At 44.2% G+C, this 22,892-nt stretch overlaps 1 protein-coding gene across 2 annotated transcripts in view; it reads left to right on the top strand.

Annotated features, from left to right (window-relative positions):
- LOC139298786 (growth factor receptor-bound protein 10-like) overlaps positions 1–14,452 on the top strand; it is a 31,643-nt gene extending 17,191 nt beyond the window's left edge. For both annotated transcript variants that reach the window (XM_070921552.1, XM_070921553.1), the window contains 12 exons: positions 3,687–3,843; positions 6,480–6,595; positions 8,058–8,132; positions 8,608–8,745; positions 9,002–9,112; positions 10,554–10,652; positions 10,749–10,826; positions 11,564–11,680; positions 12,170–12,236; positions 12,402–12,489; positions 12,792–12,885; positions 14,100–14,452. In XM_070921552.1, the coding sequence (XP_070777653.1) occupies positions 3,687–3,843; positions 6,480–6,595; positions 8,058–8,132; positions 8,608–8,745; positions 9,002–9,112; positions 10,554–10,652; positions 10,749–10,826; positions 11,564–11,680; positions 12,170–12,236; positions 12,402–12,489; positions 12,792–12,885; positions 14,100–14,246 (1,287 nt within the window). In that variant the 3' untranslated portion in view covers positions 14,247–14,452. The remainder of the gene's footprint in view (positions 1–3,686; positions 3,844–6,479; positions 6,596–8,057; positions 8,133–8,607; positions 8,746–9,001; positions 9,113–10,553; positions 10,653–10,748; positions 10,827–11,563; positions 11,681–12,169; positions 12,237–12,401; positions 12,490–12,791; positions 12,886–14,099) is intronic.
- Positions 14,453–22,892: the final 8,440 nt, after the last annotated feature.

Below are 22,892 nucleotides of genomic sequence, written 5' to 3'. Positions count from 1 at the left end.
GAAATCAGTACCCTGATGTGCCCCCTCCGCTCTGAATGAATCAAATTGCTTTTATAATCAGCGGGTCTTGTCACTGTGGAGTAGATCTGCTCTGGCTTAAAACAACCAGATCACTTGTGTGTGTGTGTGTGTATATATGAGTTGTGTTTGTGTATGGCCTGATAGGTTTAGGGGCCCATAAACCTCTTGGTCAAGTGGGCCTGACCCTGGTGCAGATTATTGTGTTTGACCTCTGACCCCACACATACTGTGTGTGTATGTGTATGTGTGTGTGTGTTTGTTTATAGGTATGCAGGTGTCAGTCCATGACCTTTCAATCCAATATGCTGCGGCTCCAAGACCTCTTTACGTGAGTGTGTGTGAGTGTTGCAGCATAGGAGACTAATAACCCTGTACATTTCCACCCTTCACCCTCCTCTGGCGGAGAGGGAAGTGGGGAAGTGGGGGAGGGGAAAACAGAGGGGGGAGGAACAAGCCTAGGTGAGTTAAATTTCATCATGTAAAGATAAAACCTGGGTAAAAGGAGACATGGTTGAGGATTTTAAGTATCTTGAGGAAATTAGAAAGAAAAGGGAGCTTAAATAGAAGGAAAAAGTAGAAAAAGTGATGCACAAAGTGAGCTTGTTATCTCTCCCTACATCCACCCTTTCTTTCACATGTGCTCATCACATTCATGAGCATGCATTATCCTCACACACATGTACATACACTCAGTGCGAACCCAGTGTTGCTGCTCCCCAGATGGCTGCAAAGCGGCCGCGTGACACTGGAGGAAGAAGTCGAGCAGTTAAGTCAAAAAACTGCTGGAGCTGTTTGTCATAGTTTACATTGTGTCTTTCTCTTTTAAGAATGTGTGTGTGTGTGTGTGTGTGTGTGTGTGTGTGTGTGTGTGTGTGTGTGTGTGTGTGTGTGTGTGTGTGTGTGTGTGTGGCTCATAGTTCTCATGCACACTGTATTAGGGGCCAGCTGGGTTGGCTGCTCTACACATGAGCCTGATTATGACTCAGTATTGCATTACTGACATTCCTCCATAGCTCTCCTTTTTTCTTTCTCTATTCTTCTCTGTTACCCTCGCTTCTTTTACTTTACCCCCCCCCCCCCCCCACACACACACACACACACACACACACACACACACACCCCCCTCCTCTCTCTCTACCTTTCCCTGGGCAGATTTGCTGAGCAACCACCCCCCATCCCCCTCGTCGCTCCCTCCCTCCCTCCCTACCCCTCCCTTGACCCCCTCAGCAAAGCCCAAACGCCCAACACGTGATCCACGCCTTCAGATTGAATCTCCCCACCGTTTTCTTTCGACTGCCTTCTTTGCAAACCTTGAAGCCGTCAGTGTGCGTTACACATGTTGCTCTGGTCCTAACACTCTGGCATAGTATTTCACATGCAGCTGAGGAGGAGGAGGAGGAGGAGGAGGATAAGAGGGAGGGGGGTAGAAATTAAAACCGTCAGGCAGCTCAAAGAAAATGTCAGTGGATGCATAAGAATAAGGGGTGTGTGTGTGTGTTTTCAGTGATTGGCTTAGTAGTTTGAGCTTGCTCTCTCTCCATGTGCATCTGCGTGTGTGTGTGTGTGTGTGTGAGGAGTTGTGGGCGTGTTTTAGGGAGACACGCTGTTACTTTTGGTGCGGCGCCTTCAGTAAAAGGAGCTGACGGTGATCTTTTTTTGGAGGGGTGTTGAGGGGATTTGGACGCAGCCCTGAAGATAAGAGTGTAGAGTACGTGACAGGTAGCAGCTCACCGTTTAAAAACCCCACACTGGGTTAATCCAGTGTGAGGAGGAGGAGGAGGAGGAGGAGGAGGAGGAAGGAGAGGAGCGGCGGCTCATACCACTCCTCGCAGCTCAGCCTTTATGCTGCCCAGCACGAGAAGAAGGGGCAGGCTGTCTCTCTGTCACTCTGTCTCTCTTTCACTCTCGTCCTTCCTCTGTCACTTCCTCCCTCCTCCCCCCTCTTCCCTCTTCACCTCTCTTGCATTCTCCTTGCCAATCTGTCCCTCCCTCTCTCTCTTCCTGACTTCCTTCCCTCCCTCCCTCTCCTCTCCTCCTCCTCCTACTCCTCCTCCCCCTCCTCCCCTCCCTCTCTCTCTCCCTCTCTCTCTCCCTGTCTCTCTGTGTCACTGGAGAGCGTCTCAGTGTGAAAATGCCATCCTGCTCTCCAGACTGTTGCCTCTTTCAGGCTGTGGAGGTAAGAGAGACGTGTGTGTGTGTTCCTTTCTTTTCTGGATATCCGTCGCAAGCTGTGTGTGTATGTGCGTACATGTGTGTGTGTGTGGTTATCAGTTTGAGGCGATGAGGACCTTTTGCATTTTTCCCCCCTTGATGTTTCAAAAACTTTTCTTAAACAAAACTCATGCGTCATGAAATTACTTTTTTTTTTTTTTTTTTTTGTCGGGGGCGTGTGGGAGGAGAGGAGGGAGTCTTCTGGCTTTGCAGGGGCAGAGAGCGCTGTGACGTTGTTTCTGGTTGCATTCGGAGTCTCTCTTCGCGTCGCCGTGCTGGTGCTTCTGGTGTTTTGTGTCATTTCTAGGCCACCGTTGCTGACGTTTTTTTTGGCGTTTTGTGTGTTGCCACTTCGCGGTGCCATTGTTCGACTTCATGTTCCTTACACACACACACCCCCACCACCACCACCACCACCCTTCGGCCCTCGCCCATCTCCAGCTTTGTGTCTTGTTTCATGTGATTCTGAACAGTTGTTCCCCGGTGATTTTGTGTGAAGTGCAGGGCAGCAGACTCCCTGCTGTGGACAGAAGATGTTAAGTATGTGGGTGTGTGAGGATACACACACACAAACATACACGCACACACACACGATTCCTCTCTGATGTATGGAAGATAATCGGAGTCGTCTTTGTGGTTTGCAGGCACTTTCCGATGTTCATTTGCTCACATTTGTGTGTGTGTGTGTGTGTTTGTGTCTTCCGCTGCATGTGAGAGCGAGCTCTCCGTGGTGTGTGTGTGTGTGAATCTGCTCATACAGTGGTGTGAAGCAGCTGGTCTGTGGTTATCTGTGCAGCAACACACTCGGAGAAGGCAAAATTACACCCGCTTTAAATGTCGCTTTGGGCACTTGGCTGAAATGGTTCAAAATGGCGCAACAATGGGAGGTACTCCGGCTTTGAACTGCACCCGCTCGCTGCTCCAAGCGTTGACATTTTTAAGGACAGAATGCAACATGTGTAAATGCACTGTATTACTTCACTGACCAACTGTGAATATGGGGTACTTTTCCGACTGTGGATGTTCTTGCTTGTGACAGAAAAAGTGTCATAGCAAGCAGGTTTACATGCGTATTTGTGGATGTGCGTGTTAGTAAGTTCGGTTGAGCTGTGGACAAAAGGGTTGAACTGAGAGCACAGGGGCCGGGCGACCTTTCCTGGACGTCATCCTTCCTTTTTTTTTTTTTTTTTTTTTAAGGGGTTGTCATGTTGGAGTGATAGAACAATGTGAACGGGACTTTTTAAGAGCGGACTTGCCAAAGCGCCTGGTTATGGAGGTAAATGTAGCCTCCGATCTGTTACATTCTCCCCTTTCTCTGCGGATTCAAATTCCCGAAAGTGGTTTCAGGACGCGTTGCGCCTTCTGACTGTTATTAGACTTTCTCTAGCCCGTGAAAACATGGCCTTCACTGTTCCTATGAACATATTCTCATCATCATCCCCTTGTGTTTTCAGATAGTGAAGGTGTGGAGCGAGGATGGGGCCGGTAAAGTGGTGGAGATCCCAGCAGACATGACGGCGAGAGACGTCTGTCAGCTCCTGGTCTACAAGAGCCACTGTCTGGACGACAATGCCTGGACGCTGGTGGAGCACCACCCAATCCTTGGCCTTGGTAAGGATATGTGTGTGTGTGTGTGTGTGTGTGTGTGTGTGTGTGTGTGCACCCAGACATGGATTTGGCACACTCTCGTGTCTATATTCATCCTCCTTTTTTTGCAGTAATGTGTTCATTCTACTTTTGTAGATCTCTGTATGTGCGTCGGTTATATGCAATGATGCAGCAGTTTTATTAAAAGGTGGTTAAACAGCAGAATGACTTCCAGTAAAGCTAACCACCACTAATATGAGCCAAAATCTGTTATATTATCTGTTGTATTTTCCTGTATTTTTCTGTAAAAGGCCATGTCTTTCTGTAGGCCATGCCCTTCTGTAGCAAACATGATTTTTACACCATAATCGGTGATATGTACCTGGGAAGTATGTCATGAGAATGTATATCAGCCTTGAGAAAGTGTATAAAAGCCATTCTGCAGGTGAAAAGAAAGATAAAATGAGTTATGAGGGGTTTACCTTCCACTACATCCCTGTATTATCATCTGTTGTGGCTTTTTTGTATTTGTCTTTTCTGCAGGTGTGTTTCAGTCTTGTATGTGTGTGTCTGTGTCTATACCCCATTTGTGTGTCTCTGCATGGGTGGGGATACTATCTTGTTTGTACCCTCAGTGTGTATGTTCATTTGGGCATGGCACGAGTGCTTGTATGCCTTCTATACAGCTCGGGGAGGGAGGTGTGGTGGTCGTAGGATTAAGCATTTTCCATGTTCTGCTCGCATGCCTGTTTCCTCTCAATCATTCGCTCAAGGGGGAAATAAAGAAGAAAGGGGGGAAAAAAAAGAACAACACAAGACTTATACTTTGCTTCTTCACTTTTGCCTTGTCTCTGTTTGAAGCTTTATTTATTTCCTTATTTTTTTCCCTCTGGGTCTGTCTTTGTCCTCGGTGAGGCTTTCCTGCTCCCAAGTCGTATTTTTAGAGTCAAAGGATCGCTTTGTGCGTTGCTGCTTTGCTGCTTTGCTGCTTTGCTGCTTGATCTGTGTTTCTGGAAAAAAGTGCACTGGAGAGATGGAATGTGAGGTGAGGAGAGGGAGGGAGGGAAAAAGAGAGAGAGAGAGCAATGAAGGGAGAGAAAACGAGAGACAGAGAGGGAGAGAGATGGGGGGGGGGGGGGGGTGGCCTGTACTGAAGCGTCATACCAGAGCTGCAAGGAACCAATCGCGGTTGTCCGTCGGACGAGCCCCTAGCCTTCCTAGCCAATCAGTCTTTTCTTATTCCTCCACAGGAAATTCCCCTGCTTGTAGCCAGTCTACGCACACACACACTCACACACATACTCAAAAAGAACTCAGACATTTCCACCCCTAAACTGCAGCCAGAATACGTTTTTAGCAAGAAAAGTGACTACGGTTTCACCAAAATATGAATGTGTTCCAGTGTGTTCCAGTGTGTGTGTGTGTGTGTGTGTGTGTGTGTGTGTGTGTGTGTGTGTGTGCGCGTGTGCGTCTGTGTGTTTTATCTTACTGGACCAAGACTCTGAGTTAATCTGGAAGGGAGAATTAGTGCTAAATCCTAGTTGATATCATTTCGTGTGTGTGTCTGTCCACGCAGCAGAACTGGAACATCCTGTCACTATCAATTTCTTATCGGCCTCACTCTGAGATCAAATACCCACAACTTCCAAAAAAAGAGGAACACACACACACACACACACACACACACTCACTCACAGAGAAAGTAATTGGGCCTCTGTGGTGCACAGTGAGCAGGTTAGGCCTGTGTGAGCTCTTAATGTGTGGTTGTGTGTTTTGTCTGTGGCTTGTACTTTGCTTATGGCTTCGTTGCTCTCAGCAATCAGCCTAAATACATGACATCATCTTCCTGCAACCCCCCCCCCCCCCCCACCCCCCCATCTCATACCACTTCTCCTCCTCCCTCCCTGCCTCACAGTGCTTCGCCCCTCCTCATTTAACCTCTTACTCCCTTGCTCGTCTCTTAGTAACAGGCGATTTGTTCTTGATGTGTCATTGTATACAATAACTGGTGATGTAGTGGTAAACAAAAGCAGTGGGTAAACTATGGCCTCCAGTTTGTGTTCGCTTTTGATAAAGAAAAGCAAGCTAGTCAGTTCTGCTCTCAGTAAGACGTGTGCTTCGTTTCAATGATCATACAACATGCTGTATATAAGGTGTGCTAACTGCTAACTATTACTTTCATCATGGAGGCTTATGAGACTTTTTATGTTCTAGCACATCAAAAAGTTGTTGTGTTTCCCGCTGCCAGAGGACACCGTTTAAAACAGTTTACAGTAAACAAGGTCTTCTGGTGACAAGGACATTGCAGAATATGCTTTCAACATTGAACAGTGAGAAAAAAAAAAAAACGAAGAGAGAGGAAATGCATGCGAAAGAGCTGCTTGTTATGCAGCAGATCTGCCCTAAAAAAAGAAGGAACAACGAACAGAGAAACCATAGTTAAGAATGTAAATTGTCTTGTTAAAATGCTTAAACTCAGATTTCTGCGTAGGTTTTTTTCCACCCTATTTCAATCAGATTTTTAACATATGAATAAACCCTAAAACAGCGTACCTTGATTTTAAAATCTGTGTTTGTTTGCCTCCAGTCACATCCCTGGGGACAACACAAAGATTAGCCAGCTGAGGTGACTAACACTGTCTGTCTGTGTCCCCGTACAGAGAGATGTCTGGAGGACCATGAGCTGGTGGTTCAGGTTCAAGCCTCCATGAGCAGCGACAGTAAATTCCTCTTTAGGAAGAACTATGCCAAATATGAATTCTTCAGGAACCCCCTGGTGAGTCTCTTGCATCCCTAAAAAAAAAAATGCTTCGGTTTTAGCACGCAGCCCCACACACCCACGCACACACAGCTGGGGTTCAGCCGATTTTCCAGCCTTGATATTTTTGGGTTGGAGCTGCTGATTGCTACAATTTCATGCTGACATACAAAACCTTTTACATTTGATTGTTGTTTTTGATTGTTTTGTGGCCAGGAATGACAGGCTCTCTCAGCATATTGTTTCTGGGCGGGGTGGCAAACCCTCTGTAGCATTGAAAATATTATTTTCCCCTCAAAATCTTCATCGATAGTCGCAACAAAATAAAGAGTCTACAGCCACGCCAGCAGCTCTGTGAGTCAGTCCTCTGAGCTCAATGCTAATGTCATCATGATAACATGCTCATGGACGACAATAAATGGCAATGCTAACATGCTGATGTTTAGCAGGTATAATGTTTACCATCTTATTTTAGTGAGCTGAGGCTGATGGGAGTGTCATTAGCTTTGCAAGTAAATGGTCATAAACCAATTAGTTACTTATGACCCCGCTACAGTAAATAGCCATGATGTCGTATTTTGTTTCAGGGACAGAGAAACGTTATTTAACTGTTATTGTTGACAGTAAATTATTATCTGACTGCAAAACACGGACCACTACTCTTTCATTAGTAGTTGAGAAAAACCAAACTATTAGATGAATAAAAGTGTTGATAATAAAAGCCCACTATCCCATATCAGTCTATAACTTTATACACAATGCCCTCGATGTGTCGTCTCTGAGGAGATCCATGTTTGGCGTGTTTGCCCATTTCTTTCTTCCTCCTGGTGATGTCGAAGCTGAAGCTCATTCTACTTTTGCACTCATTTTAAGTCTCTTTGGATGAGTGCGTGAGCTGAAATCTAAAATGCAAAGCTGTTCATCATTTTAAGGACACAAACCTGCCTCTGACAGCCAGCGAGTCAGCGTCAGCCGCTTTTGCGTGGCGTCTTTTGCTGATGTGGACTCAGCGTGGGGGCTCTGCTGTTACGTGCTGGCCGGGTATACGGTGACATTACTGCTGCGGTGATTTAGGCGTGTGTCAGAGCCAGCAGGTGACCTCAGCTCTGTGGTAATGAGCACAGTAAAACACCAGAGTGCTGGCCGCGTCCTGTCAATCACGCTAAGAGTAGCGCTGCTGGCTAAAGGGGATTACATCAGTGGGTGAGATCATACTGCATCTACTCCCAGGCTGGAGTGCCCTCTCTCTCTCTCTCTCTCCCCCTCCCTCTCTTTATCTACCTCTCTTGCCCCCACCACTTTGTCTCGGAGTCCTTGTGCTCATCAGACGTATTCTGCATAGAGAAACACAACCCTGCTCTGGGCTTGCATATGCACTAAGTGGTTTCTAGTGCTTCTCTCTCTTTCTTTCTCACTCATTGTCGGCCTCTCTCTCTCTCTCTCTCTCTCTCTCTCTCTCTCTCTGTGTTTTTCCATCCAGAACTTTTTTCCAGAGCAGATGGTGGCTTGGTGTCAGGAGTCTGATGGCTCAATCCCTCAGTCACAGCTCTTACAGGTGAGGCCATGACTCAGTGAAGGCACTCACACATCTTGAATAGCACACATGCAAGGACTTGATTCATTACCTAACCCTTAACTAATTTAATCCTAAACCTAAATCCCAACTCTAAAGTAGCCACCCTGAACAAAGAGTGAACGCAGGAAAACGCTCTCACTAAGGAGGATTTTTATCTTTGTGAGGACATCTGGTAGTCCAAAAATATGCATACACACACACACAGTTCCAGAAATCTGCTGATTACATTCACCCAGTGTTGTTTTCCTCCCAGGTTTTTAGGAAAATAGGAAAAACACCTGCCTCATTATTCCACCGCGATGTCTGGACACAGTCCTTTTTAAATGGATTTTACAACATCTATGAACATGTCGTTTCCAGGATGTTGGAATCAGGAACACAAACATTTGTAATACGTACATTCAGTTCCCCTGCCGCAGTGTTCCCATTAGATGCTGTTTGTGTGTTTTTGCAGAACTTTCTGAACTCCAGCAGCTGTCCAGAGATCCAGGGCTATCTGTACTTGAAGGAGCCCGGGCGCAAGTCCTGGAAGAAACTCTACATGTTCCTGCGACGCTCCGGGCTCTACTACTCTACTAAAGGAACATCCAAGGTGATAAGTCACTGCCACGTTGGTGTCTTTTCACTTGACACATTTCATGATTGATAGTTGAGTTGCTAAGCCCATTTTTCTGTTCATTTTTAAGTCTTTGCTTCGTCTTGTTCTTATTTGCGGTTTCAACATTACAGTTTTAATGTGAAAGTCAAAGAAAAACCTCAACCTAAAACTTTAAATAAATAAGATAAAAAAACTACTCAAATCTTAGTTAATACGCTGTTGCTGACACTCCTCTCCCTCCCCACAACAGGAGCCCCGACACCTGCAGCTGCTCTCAGATCTGGAGGACAGTAACATCTTCACCATCATCACGGGCAGAAAACTCCACAATGCTCCCACAGACTACCAGTTCTGCATCAAGGTAACACAATCAAGAAAACTCTGCAGCCGGAGCAACTCAGTTCATCCATTGCTGAAGAATGCCATTCATAAAAAGCATTTTTAAAGACAAAGGAGTGAAACCTGTACTGTATCATATAGCCATCCTCTAGGAGGTGGATTTCATAAAACCGCACCTGCTTCCCCTCTACATATATTGTATCTCGTGTGTGTGTGTGTGTGTGTGTGTGTGTGTGTGTGTGTGTGTGTGTGTGTGTGTGTGTGTGTGTGTGTGTGTGTGTGTGGGTGTGTGTGGGTGTGTGTGGGTGTGTCAGAGGACACAAGGGTTAAAACCGCCCAGCGGGGCGTTCAAGCACACACTCAGCACTGTGTGTCCCACTCCAGGAGTTATCTGTGGTGGGTCACCTGCTGATCTGGGATAAGCCCGGTGGGATAAGCCAGGATGGTACAGGGAATCTGGCCCGCCTAACCCCTTCACCTCTCTCTTACACCCCCCCCCCCTCCACACACACACACACACACACACACACACACGGTTCATGGCCCAACTGATGTGTGTGGAGAATGTTACTCCAGTGAAGTCCAGACATTTTCTATTAATCATGATGAGGGCATTCTCATGTCGACATTTTTATGATTCAGCGAAGTTTTATGTAGATGAAAAAAATCCTATATTTTTCATTTAAGAAAATCCATACTTTACTCAAACCATCCATTGGTACATATTGTCTATTGTACCAAACCGTTGGTGAGCATTACTGAGTGGAAGAGGGACTGGTTAATTGGGTGTAATCAAATTTAAAGCGGTTACTGTCAGCTTGCCATTGGCCCGTTTTAAACCGAGGCTATGTAACATTTTAAAGTAGAAGCCTCACTTTCTTCCTTTGACCAATGGGACGTTGAATTCAAAGGCAGTAAAACACACCTTTTTAATTTAATACACTCAGAGGTTTAGCAGCTATAGCGTTACTTGGTCTGGTACGTTAGCAAACTTTGGAGAGAGATAGCTGTGTGACTCTGACATTAGAGTGAGTCTTTGTAACAGTTGTATTACTGTGACAGTCTACTACAGCGCTAGTGTTGTATCACTTACCATTATTCCATAATTGTCGCTTGTGGCCACAGCGGCCATTGTTAAAAAAAACATTACATAGTCTTGCCTCGACAGTGATCGTAAAATGAAACTATATAGGCTAATTGTCAACTGCTGTATTTTATATGTGATGCATTTAATTGCATATAATGTACCACTGATCACCACAAATTGCTAGCAAACCGTTGCTAGAAAACATTAGTGTTCACGCTGTGGCTTGCTGCTGCAGTCTTGCCCTGCCATGTCACAGGTTTGAGGGTCTTGATGTAACAAAAACTGAAATGCCAGAAACCACAACAGAGGTCTTTCATGTTCACGATGTGCATCTCATTAACTGAATGTCCCACTGTGTCTGCTGTTTGGTTGACAGCCCAGTAAAGCGAGGAGTGACTGTAAGGAGCTGAAGATGCTGTGTGCCGAGGACGAACAGAGCAGGACCTGCTGGATGACTGCCTTCAGACTGCTCAAAGTACTTCTTTCACTCATGTCGTGAACATTATGAATTACACTGTCAGCACTCGGAAACCCGAGTTGACGCCGTCCCTCTTCTCTTGTGTCCTCACAGTATGGGATAGTGCTGTATCAGAGCTACAACGTTCCCCAGCAGAGGAAGACCAGCCTCTCACCTTTCTCGGCGCCTGTGGTGAGGATCCGCTCTCTGACATCACCTTCTTACAACCCCGCTCTAATGCCCCCACTCAGCCAAGACCAATCCAGATTGATCCATTAATTAGCTGATGGTGAACTGGAAACCAGTTCACTTTGTGGCCACCTTGTGCCTCGCTCTTCTGAAGAGAAAACACACCAAGGGCTAGATCATTTTTCCATTTTGCAGAAGAGGGATTTGTTAAACGCTGAAATGCATTTCTATTCAAACAATCATTGCTGCTGTTGACCTTTTTGCTAATGAACACATAACACAAATATGTAAAAACTAGTGCTGAAACCACAAACTCACATAAAACAATGTACATCAGCATAACATAAAACCTGGAGTACACGCAGTCATCAGCGTCCCACCCAATCATCCATGGTTAAAACCAGATCACCATCATCACTCAATCATCAATATTTTACTTTATTTTCAGATAAGCACAAGAGATGATATTAAAAGAAACATTCGAGCCAGCAGAGGCTTGTGCTTTTCCTCAGAGGGGCATTTGTGGATTGACTGAAGTGGGTCTGTGTGCAGACAGGATTTGTCATGCCCCAGTGACTGTGTCTGGCTTGTTTGACCTCTGACCCTTGTCTGCCCCCCCCCCACCCCCACCCATCAATACCCCTCCACCACACTACTTGTGTATACCCCCCTCCTTCCCCCACTCCCCACCTTCCCCCCACCCTCCACCTACCCTCCCGCCCTGCCATGTCTCCTAACAGCGGAGTGTATCTGAGAATTCGCTGGTCGCCATGGACTTCTCCGGACGGACCGGTCGCGTCATCGATAACCCCGTTGAGGCCCAGAGTGCAGCCCTGGAGGAGGGACAGACCTGGAGGGTAAGAGGGGGAGTGAAGCTTGATTTAAGCTCCAGATGTTTGATTAATACAAAAGATGGTGTCCTACAACATTTAAAAATGCTGTTTTATCCTTAACTCTCCTTTGGTATTGTTTTTGTATTGGATCCTGATTTTCCCCTCTCATACTGTATGTTTTGTAACCACAGCGTTTGATCTTTTGGTTCCCTTCGTAACTTCTATTATGGAAATGTTGTGCAGAAACCTTTTTCCGTTTTGAGCTAATTTATCTTTCCCCTGCATCACCTTTCTCAGTAAATTCAAGTGTGCAGCAGCTCCACTTATCTGTTGCTGAGATCATAGCTCTGACGAGGCTAACGCAGGCAGCAGCTGCTCACTCCATGTTTTTGGTTGTGGGTAACTGCAATGCATTAGGTCAAGGCTTGGAGCCGGGGGGTTGATTTGAAGGGGTTTTGTGTGATATGTTGTTATCTTACTGTAAATGTCACTCGTGTCCTTTCTTCCACATAGAAACGGAGCCAGCGTATGAATGTCCTGGGCAGTCCCAGCCCACTGCACCCATCCTCTCTGAGCACAGGTACTCCCTCTTCAAAACACAAGATGAATCACCCTGTGCAGACTGCGGCTACAGCCCAGCAATAACAGAAAGACTAAAACTATATGTTTTATTTGTCCACTGATACACTGATGTGCTTATGAATATATGAAAAGAAACTCAAACTCAAAGATGTCTGTCTTTCAGTGATTCACAGGACACAGGTATGGTTTCATGGTCGCATCATGAGAGAGGAGGCCCACAAAATGATCATACAACAAGGCCAAGTAGACGGGTAAGAACAACTATGTGTTGAGTGTGAAAAGGTTATCTCATGGGAAATGTTGCTCATGTGAAATGCAGTAGAAAACGTCCGGAGAGAGCTAGTTAACTGAAGATTATTCTGTCAATTCTGTGAGTAAAAAAATATGAAAAATAGAGACATCACTGCTGCCAAGAAAAGCTTGGATCTGTAAAATGTCAGTATGTCAGAATAGTATAAGGAACCACCGAAATGGGAGTTACATCAGTGATATATATTTCATGCTCTTCATGAAGCAGTTTTAATAATGTCTCTCTTCATGTTCTGTGTGGCAGGTTATTCCTGTTGCGGGACAGTCAGAGTAATCCCAAGGCATTCGTGCTCACCTTGTGCCACCACCAGAAGATCAAGCACTTCCAGATCCTACCGGTCAGTCACATTATACCGCAGGAAACATGTCATGCTCACTTGTAAAATCTACTGAAATAAGGCCGCTGTACTCTCTTAGAAAATGACACAACTCATTTTCATGCGCTGACACAGATTTTTTTTCAGGACAGTAAAATGACCCACTGTTACATTTCGTATTGTAGTCCCAGTGCTAATCTGTTGCCATGGCCTCAAAAGCCAGCTGTCTGGCTGGTTAGCATCACCTGCAAAGAAACACATCTGTCCCTGCAAATTTCAAGCAGGTCCCCCTTTTCTAAATGCTCTTAAGCTCTTAATTAAGTAGTAATAGTATTAAACAACCTACAAGTTTCATCTGGTCTGCGAGCCTGCTGCACTCACTTAACGTCACTACCAACCATTTTCCAAAGAATGCCATGTGTTTTTTTTAAGATTTTAGAATATGTTTCTCCTTCCTCCCAGGAAGCCATCTGTTTGCATTTATTTTGTTACAGTACAGAAATCAACTTGAAATGGCTTAAAGGGCCAGTTCACCCGACTTAACAAAGAGACCTACCTACTAAGTTTTGGTTTTATTTGCTGAGGTTTTGAGAAAATTGGCTTCATATGAGATTGCTGACAATGTAAGGACAGACTGTATAGGTTAATAAGTACAGTACAGCTTAATAATAATGTCAGGCAAGCAGCCAGTGTAGTACAGACTAAACAACAAGAGTCAGGCAGCCATGCTAGCAGCTCTGTGAGGCTGACTGTAGGCATAGCAGCACTGCTAACATCAGCATGCTAACATGCTCGCAATGACAATGCTAACATGCTGATGTTCAGGTGTAATGTTTGCCTTGCTTACCCTCTTAGTTTAAGCATGTTAGCATGCTAACATTTGCTAATTAGTACAAACTACAACTGAGGCTGATGGAAATATCATTCGTTTTGGAGGTATTTGGTCATAAACCAGAGTATTAAAATCAAAAGTCTGACTTGCTGGTGGCGCTAGATGAAAAGTCAAGGGATCACCAAAGTCAGTAGGATTCATCCTCCAGGGACCATGAATGTCTGTACAAAATGTCATCCGATAGTTGTCGAGATATTTCAGTCTGGACCAAAGTGGGGGACCAACTGACAGACCGACACTCCGACATTTTCCCATACATTTGCTCTGCTCTCACCTGTCTGCATGTCTTGTTGTCTTGTGATGGTTAACTGTCCTCTCTCCTCCCTCTGGCTCTGGTCTAAAGTGTGAGGAGGACGGTCAGGTGTTCTTCAGCCTTGACGACGGCGCCACCAAGTTCACAGACCTGATTCACCTGGTGGAGTTTTACCAGCTCAACAGAGGAGTGCTGCCCTGCAAGCTCAAACATCCGTGCACCGCTGTGGCCTTGTGACACTCCACACCCCTAACACCTCCACCCCCCTTTTTGCACACCTCTCACCCTGAGATCCCTACCCCCATCTGCCCCTCCCTCACCAACGCAATGAGGTTGAGGAGATAGAGAAAAGTTAAGTCAAGTTTTGGGGATGTGAATAACTCAGCAGGAGCCGGCGTTGGAGGTTTGGTTTCCTCAGTGCACCCGTGCTTTTCTCTGCCTTACCGCTGTTTGGATGTTTGAATGGGAACTGTTCGGACAGTTGAAGCGTTGCAGATTATGGACCCAGTAGTCGCCCATCACTCCTGTGATGTTGTCGTGGAAACTCGATTGTTTTGTCATTGCTGTTTTGACCCTGGAGACAGACCATATGTTCTGAAAACACAAGACAGCTAAGATCTGTCCCGCAGGGGCGCTGCGGGTGTCCCGCGATGGATCCCTCCCTCAGAATCTCTCATCCTTCAACCCCTCAACCTCCCTTATCCTCCAGGCCTGATAAGCTGTGGTGCCCGCCCCACCCTCGCCCCTTCGCTGCAGAGGTGGGCGGGGAGCGCCACCCTCTGACTTCCTCATCGATCATCAGGGATGGACGGGAACCTCTCTGGGTCTTATCAAACTTGATCCAGGAGTTTTCTCAACCTGTGCAGTCCAGTCTGGATAAGCTGAGACCACCCACCCCCCTTCCTCCTCCTCCCAAACACCCGAGCGGACTTGATGCGGCCTTTCTGCTGTGTCCTGTCCCACAATCCCCTGGTGCAACCCCCAATCTCCCGCCCCTCCTCCTCCACAGAAGCTCAGAGAAAAGTCGGGAGAGAAAAGAGAAGTAAAGGCAAGATGAGGAGAGCCGTGGCGAGGGTTTGCTGACAGGACAGAGGAATGTTTATCAGGAGGGCTGGAAGGAGCCTCTCTTATAGAGTTGATTACTTGATGTCATTTTAATGCTGTTTTATTACTGTTGATTCAATGCAGAACTAGTTTTGCACTCCCGGGCGGACAGACGACAGCTGTTCTCTCTAGCTAAATGAAGCTGCCTGCTCTCCGTTCGTCCTCCTCTTCCTCCTCCTCCTCCCCTTCTGAAAAGCATGCATGTGAATTTCCACCAGTTCTGATTGGATTACAGTGGCGTGGGAGCAAAGACGGTCACGGGTGATTATGCAGTGCCTTTCAGACAGATTTGGGAAAATCTTGGACCTCCATGTGGTTTGAACCAACATGGCCATGCTTTGGTTAAAGAAACCCCCAGAATGTGCTCTTGAAGCGGCTGCAGCATCTCAAGACCATGAGGAAGAGGAGGAAGACTGTTAGATAGACTCCTAAAAAAGGTGTGTCCACCCCCAAGCTTCTACCATGTCATTTATTTTTTAATCGAAAGGGTTAAATCTGTCGGTGAATTTGTCTTTGAATGTCATTTTCTTTTCCTAAGTCTGTTCTGAGCTCACTGCTTGCACATTTTAATTATCTTGATTTGATATCGATGGGTTGGAGCTGCCATGTTTGGATTCTGACCACTGTTCCTTCTCTCCAGAAAAGACAAATCAACAAAAGCACTCCCATAAAGTTTTTTCTCTCTCTTTGTTTTAATATGGAATTGAACAAATGACTTGAAATGTGAACTCAGTTGACTGTGCGTCAACACACAGTCGAATGAGATTCACTCGCCTTAAGTGAAAATTGTGAGCCTTGTGTATGAAATCTAAGCTATATGAAAATGCACATACAGTAACACATTTAAGATTTTAAGAGGATGGGATAACATCAAGAGTGTTTAAGATTGTGTTAAATTGATAGTCAAACATTTTTGGAAATACTCTTATTCACTTTCTTGCCGAGAGTTAGATGTGAAGATCGATACCACTCTCATGTCTGTACGGTGAATAGGAAGCTACAACCTGCAGCCAGTTAGCTTAGCTTAGCATAAAGACTGGAAACAGGGGAAACAGCTAGCCTGGCTCCATCTAAAGGTAAGAAAATCCGCTCACCAGCACCTCTAAAGCTCACTAATTAACATGTTATATCTTGCTGTAAACGTCTGGTTTTATCAGGGGCTATGTGCTGGACAATTTTTTGGCCAGGTGCAGTGACTTCCTAAGCTAAGCTAACCAGCTGCTGGCTGTACACTAGCTTCATATTTACAGTACAAACCACAATGGAAATAAGTCTTGGACTGTTGTGTTGTTCTTGACATTTTTTAGATATGTGTAACCTTGGGTCCTCTCTCTCTCATTGCAAATAAGTATATTTCTCAAAATGTCAAACTATATCTTAAAAGTAAAAATCCATTTGAACACGCTTCAGAAAACAGGTATTGGTGATGCAGCCTTGCATTTCTGGGCCTATTTTCTTGTTGGGTGCTGTATTTATCTTATTTCTGCAGGTAACTGGTTAAAACATCAGGTTGTGGTGTCAGTCCCTCATAATCAAACAGTAAGGACTTGTGTCTTTAATAGCCATTTTGCGACAACCATACAAGGATTCTGATAGTAGAGGTAGAGGAAGCCATTTCCACACCAGCAGTAGCCTCAGTAGACCAGAATGCCTTGCTGCCATTAGGCCCGTTGTCAGTAAGGAGCTTTACCAGTGTTTATGAATTATTTTAGAGCTGAAATGTTTAATTGATTAATCAACAGGAAATGAATTTGCAACTATTTGGATTGTTTTTTAAGCAAAACAGAATATCTTTGGGTTTGGGACGTCAAAAAGCAATTTGAAAATGCCACTGTGGTAATTTTCAGACACTTTATAGACTAAACGATTCATCGATTAATCTAGAAAATCAACAAATTCATCACTATTTGGCTAGCTAGCTCAATTTCTGTGTACATAGGCCGACATTTAATTGAAAACAACATGGCCATGCCTATTTCTGGTGGTTGTTAAAAAGCATTCTGGGAGATGAAGTGAAAAGAAGACAAGGCAGGTATATTAGGCACTTTGGCCCACCAAAAAAGTAGAGTGTGGCGCTTAATCACTAAACAAATTTAACTATTATATGTAGAATTTAAATGTCCAGCGTTGGCGCCCCCTGGTGGTAGCATTGAAAAACACATATATAGAGGCTTTAACAGATCACTCGAGTGGATTTTTTCTCTAAATATGTCCCTGACTGCTGTGTCGTCATCTAAAAAAAACAGTGAGGACCATATTTGTCAAGTGATGATCAGATAAGACATTTTTGATGTCCTTGTCTCTTTTCCTGCCTTCTCCTACTGCTGTGTGACCAGCGAATGAAAAGCTGCAAGTGACCTGCTTAGCCTCACCCTCCATCCCTCCTGCCCATCCCCCCCCCCCCCCCGTGCCAGATTCACAGAGAGCAGGTTTAGCACGAGGCCTTCAGGCTCCCTGCCAGGCCAACTAAACTTTCTCCGAAGTACTGTCATTGACTTGCAAGCCACTGCCGCCACCATTCGTCCAATCTCGTGACTTGACTGACTCACCAGCTCTGCGCTCCACCAATCAGGCCTTTTCTAGTCAGCCAGGGCAGACTGTCTCCAGGGATTGGATAATGCTTGAACCCCCCGCCCCCCTTTCCCACCTGTGTCCAGCCTGTAAGCTATGACCCTGTGGTGAATATGTGTATGTGTGTGTGTGTGTGTGGATGGCCAGACTGTTATATTCATTATTCAGGATTGCTGGTTCTGCTGGTTAAGAGGAAGGTTTCTTGTTGGTTGGGTAAAGTCAAGCTAAGTTGTGGATTCCCAGCATTCCCAGTCCTCAGCTGAGGTTAATTTCCTGTCTGTCAGAGAGGGACGCGAAGCCACACCGCTATGGGTCAGCGGGGATAAACCACCGTCCTCTCCCTCCATTTTTAATCACTGTGCTACAATGCAATCCTATACACAAGCCCAAGTATATGAATATACCAGTATACAGTATCATTTGTTTTCTAAGTATGTGAAGCTATGGAGAAGATGTAGATCTAACACTGTACCTAGGTCACAGATCACTATGTATGGGGCGTTATGCTTTTGCTCATAACTCTGTGTAAAATGAAGAATGATTTATTTTGTCCTTTTTTCTCCATTATTTGATTGTGTGTATATTGACATTATTATGTATTTTGTTTGGTTTGCCACAAATTGATATATACCACAGTATATACAGTATTAAATTAAGCTGTTTTTTTTTTTTTTTTTTTTAAGAGATCAAACTGGATTTTTGGCGTGTGTCAAATTTCTGAGTGTGTGTATAAGCTGACAGGCTGACAGTCTGATGCCATTTTGTTTTAAAACTATCTTTTGAATATCCCCTCTCTTTCTGTCTGCCACATCTGATTCCACTCGTTTACTTTCAAGGCAGTAAATGTTTGGATATTAACCGTACACACATACACACACCAGTGGTTTTTCCATCAAGAGCACACACACACACCAACACTTAACCCTTGGGGATATTCTTAGCAGCTTTTCTAAACCTTTCATCGCAAGTAGTGCAATTATACGCTGTAGCTCAAGAGGGTTGTGCGTTTCATTATGTCCATTTACTCTGATTTTAAGGTGCATAACAAAGTTTTTTAAATTCTTTTTCTTAACGAAGCCTATTCTTGCAGCAGGTGCCTCTTGTTTGTGAACAGTATCAAGTCCTTAGTTGCCATCCGTCCACTCACTGCACGCATCTACAGTTGGCTGTAACACATAATCCTACCGGAACTAAATCCTAATATCAGGTCAACATTGCATACAAATGTCCCATCGACATTGGTGACTAACAGTGTAGGTGCAAGTGAAACTGACTCAGTGTTGGTTGAGTTTTGTTATTTGGGTTGAAGTCATCATAAGCTGACATCAAATAAACATTTCAGGGAAAGAGAAAAAGGAGCTAATGAACCGTAATCATTTTTTTTTTCTTCAGATAATCCCACTGTGCTTTGCTTCATTCTGTCTGTACGGCTCTGGATCTACATTGTATCCTGTTCAGGTATTTTTGTACAAATAAGGGACTGATATATTCTCTGTTTATTGGAAATTAGAATAAAAGACAACATTGCTATAAACCAAAAATGTGGCTGGCCTGGTGCTGTGTTATTCTGTTCTGTTCAGAGGGTGTGGTGTACTGTTACTCATCAGTCAGAGCATGTGGGGCAGATCAGGTTTGTATAATCTTGTGCTAACCATACTCCATTACATTTTTGACCATTTTGAACAGCCACAAATAGAGTGAGGCCTGTGAGCTCACTGACTTTTATGCTGTAATGAACAATACATTTACAAACAACAGGGCAGTGTACCACTGCATTACAGATCCTTGGCATGTGTCTAAGTAGCGAAACATGAACACTCAACAACGCATACAAAACTTACAAGATAATTTAAGTTATATAAATGAATAATGAAAAAATAAACATACACAAATAAAATGAACTGTAAAGCTTTAGTTCAGTACGGCTCTCTGAATTTGTAAAGTTGTATACTTCGACAGTTCTTTGCAGATTGTGATACAACTGAAATCGGTTATAAAATCGTTAAAAGTGGGTGGCGTTTTCGTGTGTTTATATTTGTCAGTGGTGAAAGAATTACTCAGATCTTTTACTAAAGTAAAAGTACCAATACCACAGTGTAAAAATACTCAATTACAAGTAGAAGTCCTGCTTTAATTTCCTACTTAGGTAAAAGAATAGAAGTATTATCAGCAAAATGTTAGGAAAGTATCAAAAGTAAAAGTACTCGTTCTGCAGAAAAATGGCCCAGTGACTGATATATTGTTATATATTACATTATGATAGTGTTAACATTGATGCATCAATGCATAAGCAGCATTGTACTGTTGTAGCTGCTTGAGGTAGAGCTAGTTTTAACTACTTTATGTACAGTTAGCTAATTTAGTAAAGTGGTTCCCAACCTAGTGCCTAGGGCCCCTCCAAAGGGTCACAGGATAAATCTGAGGGGTCATGAGATGATTAGTGGGACAGGAAAGAAGAAAAAAACAACTTTAGACTGGACTTTTCTCTAATCTTAAACAGTTTAAACCGTCAGAGGAGTTTGGAGGGGAAATGTCTCTAACAACTAGCAGACATGTGAAAACATGACAAAAGAACCCTCTTTGCAAAGCCAGCAGCATTGGGAACAACTGGTTTAATCTCTGATAATAGACTTTTTCTCACAGCGGACCTTTTGGCTTGTCACAGCAAGAGAAGCACCGGTGGAACTACGAACATTAATAACGGCTCTGTTCCATTAAGTGTCCCAGGAAGCCTGTCTGGCGAGCGGAACACGGCCATTATTAATGTTATTAACTACACTTGTGCTGTTCCTGCTGTGACATGCCAAAATGAATACAGTGAAAAAGGTCTATAGTGTCTTTTATGAGCTCGTGTTTTTTATTTAAAATGACAAAATTATAGTACAAGTACCTCTAAACTGTACTTCAGTACAGCACTTGAGTAAATGTACTTAGTTGCTTTCCACCACACCAACAGGACACACTGCAGCCCTCTGCAGCAGGTGATGCTCTGCACACCTGCACCCTCATCAACTACGTCATCAGTCACTCACTCTCACGCCGTGCGCGTACAGCAGCCGCACGCTACCGTTAGCTCGAGCAGCAAACAGCGGACACGTCCATGCTGTTTCGGGACGGTTTCTGACAAGTAAACAGCCGGTGTTTCGGTGTTCACACTCCGTTTTTCACCTCAGCTGTCACCCACCAACACGCACTTCAAGGCGGAAGTGGAGCCGTGCTGCCCTCGTCCATATATAACCGTTAAAGTAAAGCTTGACTTCAGCGAGGTAAATACGTGCTGCGTGTGCTCGTTTCTGCTCGTTAACCGATGCTGTTTACCGGTTGTGTTTACCGGTTATGTGTCGCTATTTGTGTTCTTGCAGTGGAGCCCGTTTTGTTTTGGTTGCTGTTTGGCACGTGCATTATTGAGTGTTATGACGTATTGAAGCTGCATTGGTTTCCCTCATGGTGTGTTTGAGGAGGATCTGGTCCTCAGGGTAATGCATTGTCTTACACACAGCCGAATTGCCTAATTCATTTTAAAACACAGTAAATTAATGACCTGTATTACTGAATGTAATATAACATTGTGAGAGCTTAATTAACGGCATGTCTGGATTAACCTCTAAAGGGGCTCTGGGGCCAAACTTTGTTGGCAGGCCCCTGTTTTGGCATCTTGGTGGACAGGAAGTGTCATTTGGATTCACCGCCAAATCAGACCGGTGCAGCAGGTGCATCTCAAATAGGCAAAATCTTTCTAGAGCGCAGAAGCAAATGTAAGGCCAGTGTGTTGCTAGAAAGCAATGGTAGGTATATGTTTATAAACCAAGACAGGTTGGCTCAAGTGTAATTTCAACTGTGGGGATTTGGTTGGGAAGCAATTGTCGTAGGTATCATCCGCCAAGCACACTCAACACAAGCACAAGTCAAAATGCTGGAACGTCCCATTGCACTTGAAGACTGCTGACTTTGAGTTATTGGACTGGATGGTACAAATGCCTCCCAAACAACCGCTCATAACTTCATCCTGTCACTTAGTTCGTGTATTGTGTGAAAACGTGAATGTATAAAATGTGTATTAATGTGAACATTTCAAAGTTTAAAAGGGCATTTTACACTCAAGTTTGTGGAAGTTCTGGATGATCATGGATGTGTCTGGAAAAGCAGGGTAGAATAATACAGATATTATTTTAATGAAGCAGGCAAACTGGTTGAACTGTCTTTGGATGGGAAGGAACCAGGCTGCACTGACCCTGCTGCTACTGTTTAGGTCAACTTATGTTGATTCTTTTTTTTTCTACTCAGAAACATGTGAAATCCAAGTATCGATCTGTCCGCCCCGAGACATGTGAAGGAGTTGTTTCCAGAGGCCACGGCAGAAAACCAACCAGACTTCAAGGATTGTGGAAAACAAGGAATGCAGCACGTCCCGCTGAGAAATGCAAGGTAAGAAAAAGAGTTTTTGTGGCTTATAGTGTCTGACCGCTTGGCTGCTCCTGCATTGGAGGATGGTGATATATATGACCCACAGAAAGAGCAGGTGCCTAATAGGTTAATTTTACACAGATCCAAGGTCAGCACTTGACTCCTCAAGTCAGTGTTATGCACAAGAAGGCTTTTATTGGTTGTGAGGATGAAAAAGAAAATGGTTATGAAAGACAAGACAAATTGTCGTTGATTTGGACCTTAGAAGATAAAACATAAAATATAAAATGTAAAAAAGGTCCACATTAGGAACATAAAATGTCATGAAATCAGTCATCATGTCTGAGGCCTGTAAAACAACCTCTTCTCTTACTGTTAGAGCCACTTTAGGGCCATGCAAACATAGTTTTGACTAGAACCAAAACTCTAGATGATAGAAGGCTACTTTTTAAAATCTTTTTTGATGCCCCTTTATAATTTTTTTAATAATTACAAAACTTAAACCTCCTTCCTTTTAATACCAATCAGCCAAGCAAAATGAGGCTGATAACTGTGCCACCAATTCCGCTGGTTAAATGTGACAATCGCATTATAGAGCCAGACCAATTGTGAGGATGATGCTGGTGTTGATATTCGAGAGTTAAGAAAATCTAATAATGGTATATTGGCTGAGATTATGTTTTTGAAATAAACACATTACATAAATAGAATTGTTTTAAAGATCTGTTAAATGTGGTTATTAAAGAAAAGTGACCAAGAAACAGACTAGGAAGAAATTAAAATAGAATAAAAGAGTGGGAAAGC

The sequence above is a fragment of the Enoplosus armatus genome, chromosome 16 (assembly GCF_043641665.1).
Source record: "Enoplosus armatus isolate fEnoArm2 chromosome 16, fEnoArm2.hap1, whole genome shotgun sequence".
Taxonomy (NCBI): Eukaryota; Metazoa; Chordata; class Actinopteri; order Centrarchiformes; family Enoplosidae; genus Enoplosus; species Enoplosus armatus.
The sequence above is the reverse complement of the archived record's forward strand: the minus strand, read 5'-3'. Positions and strand labels throughout refer to the sequence as shown.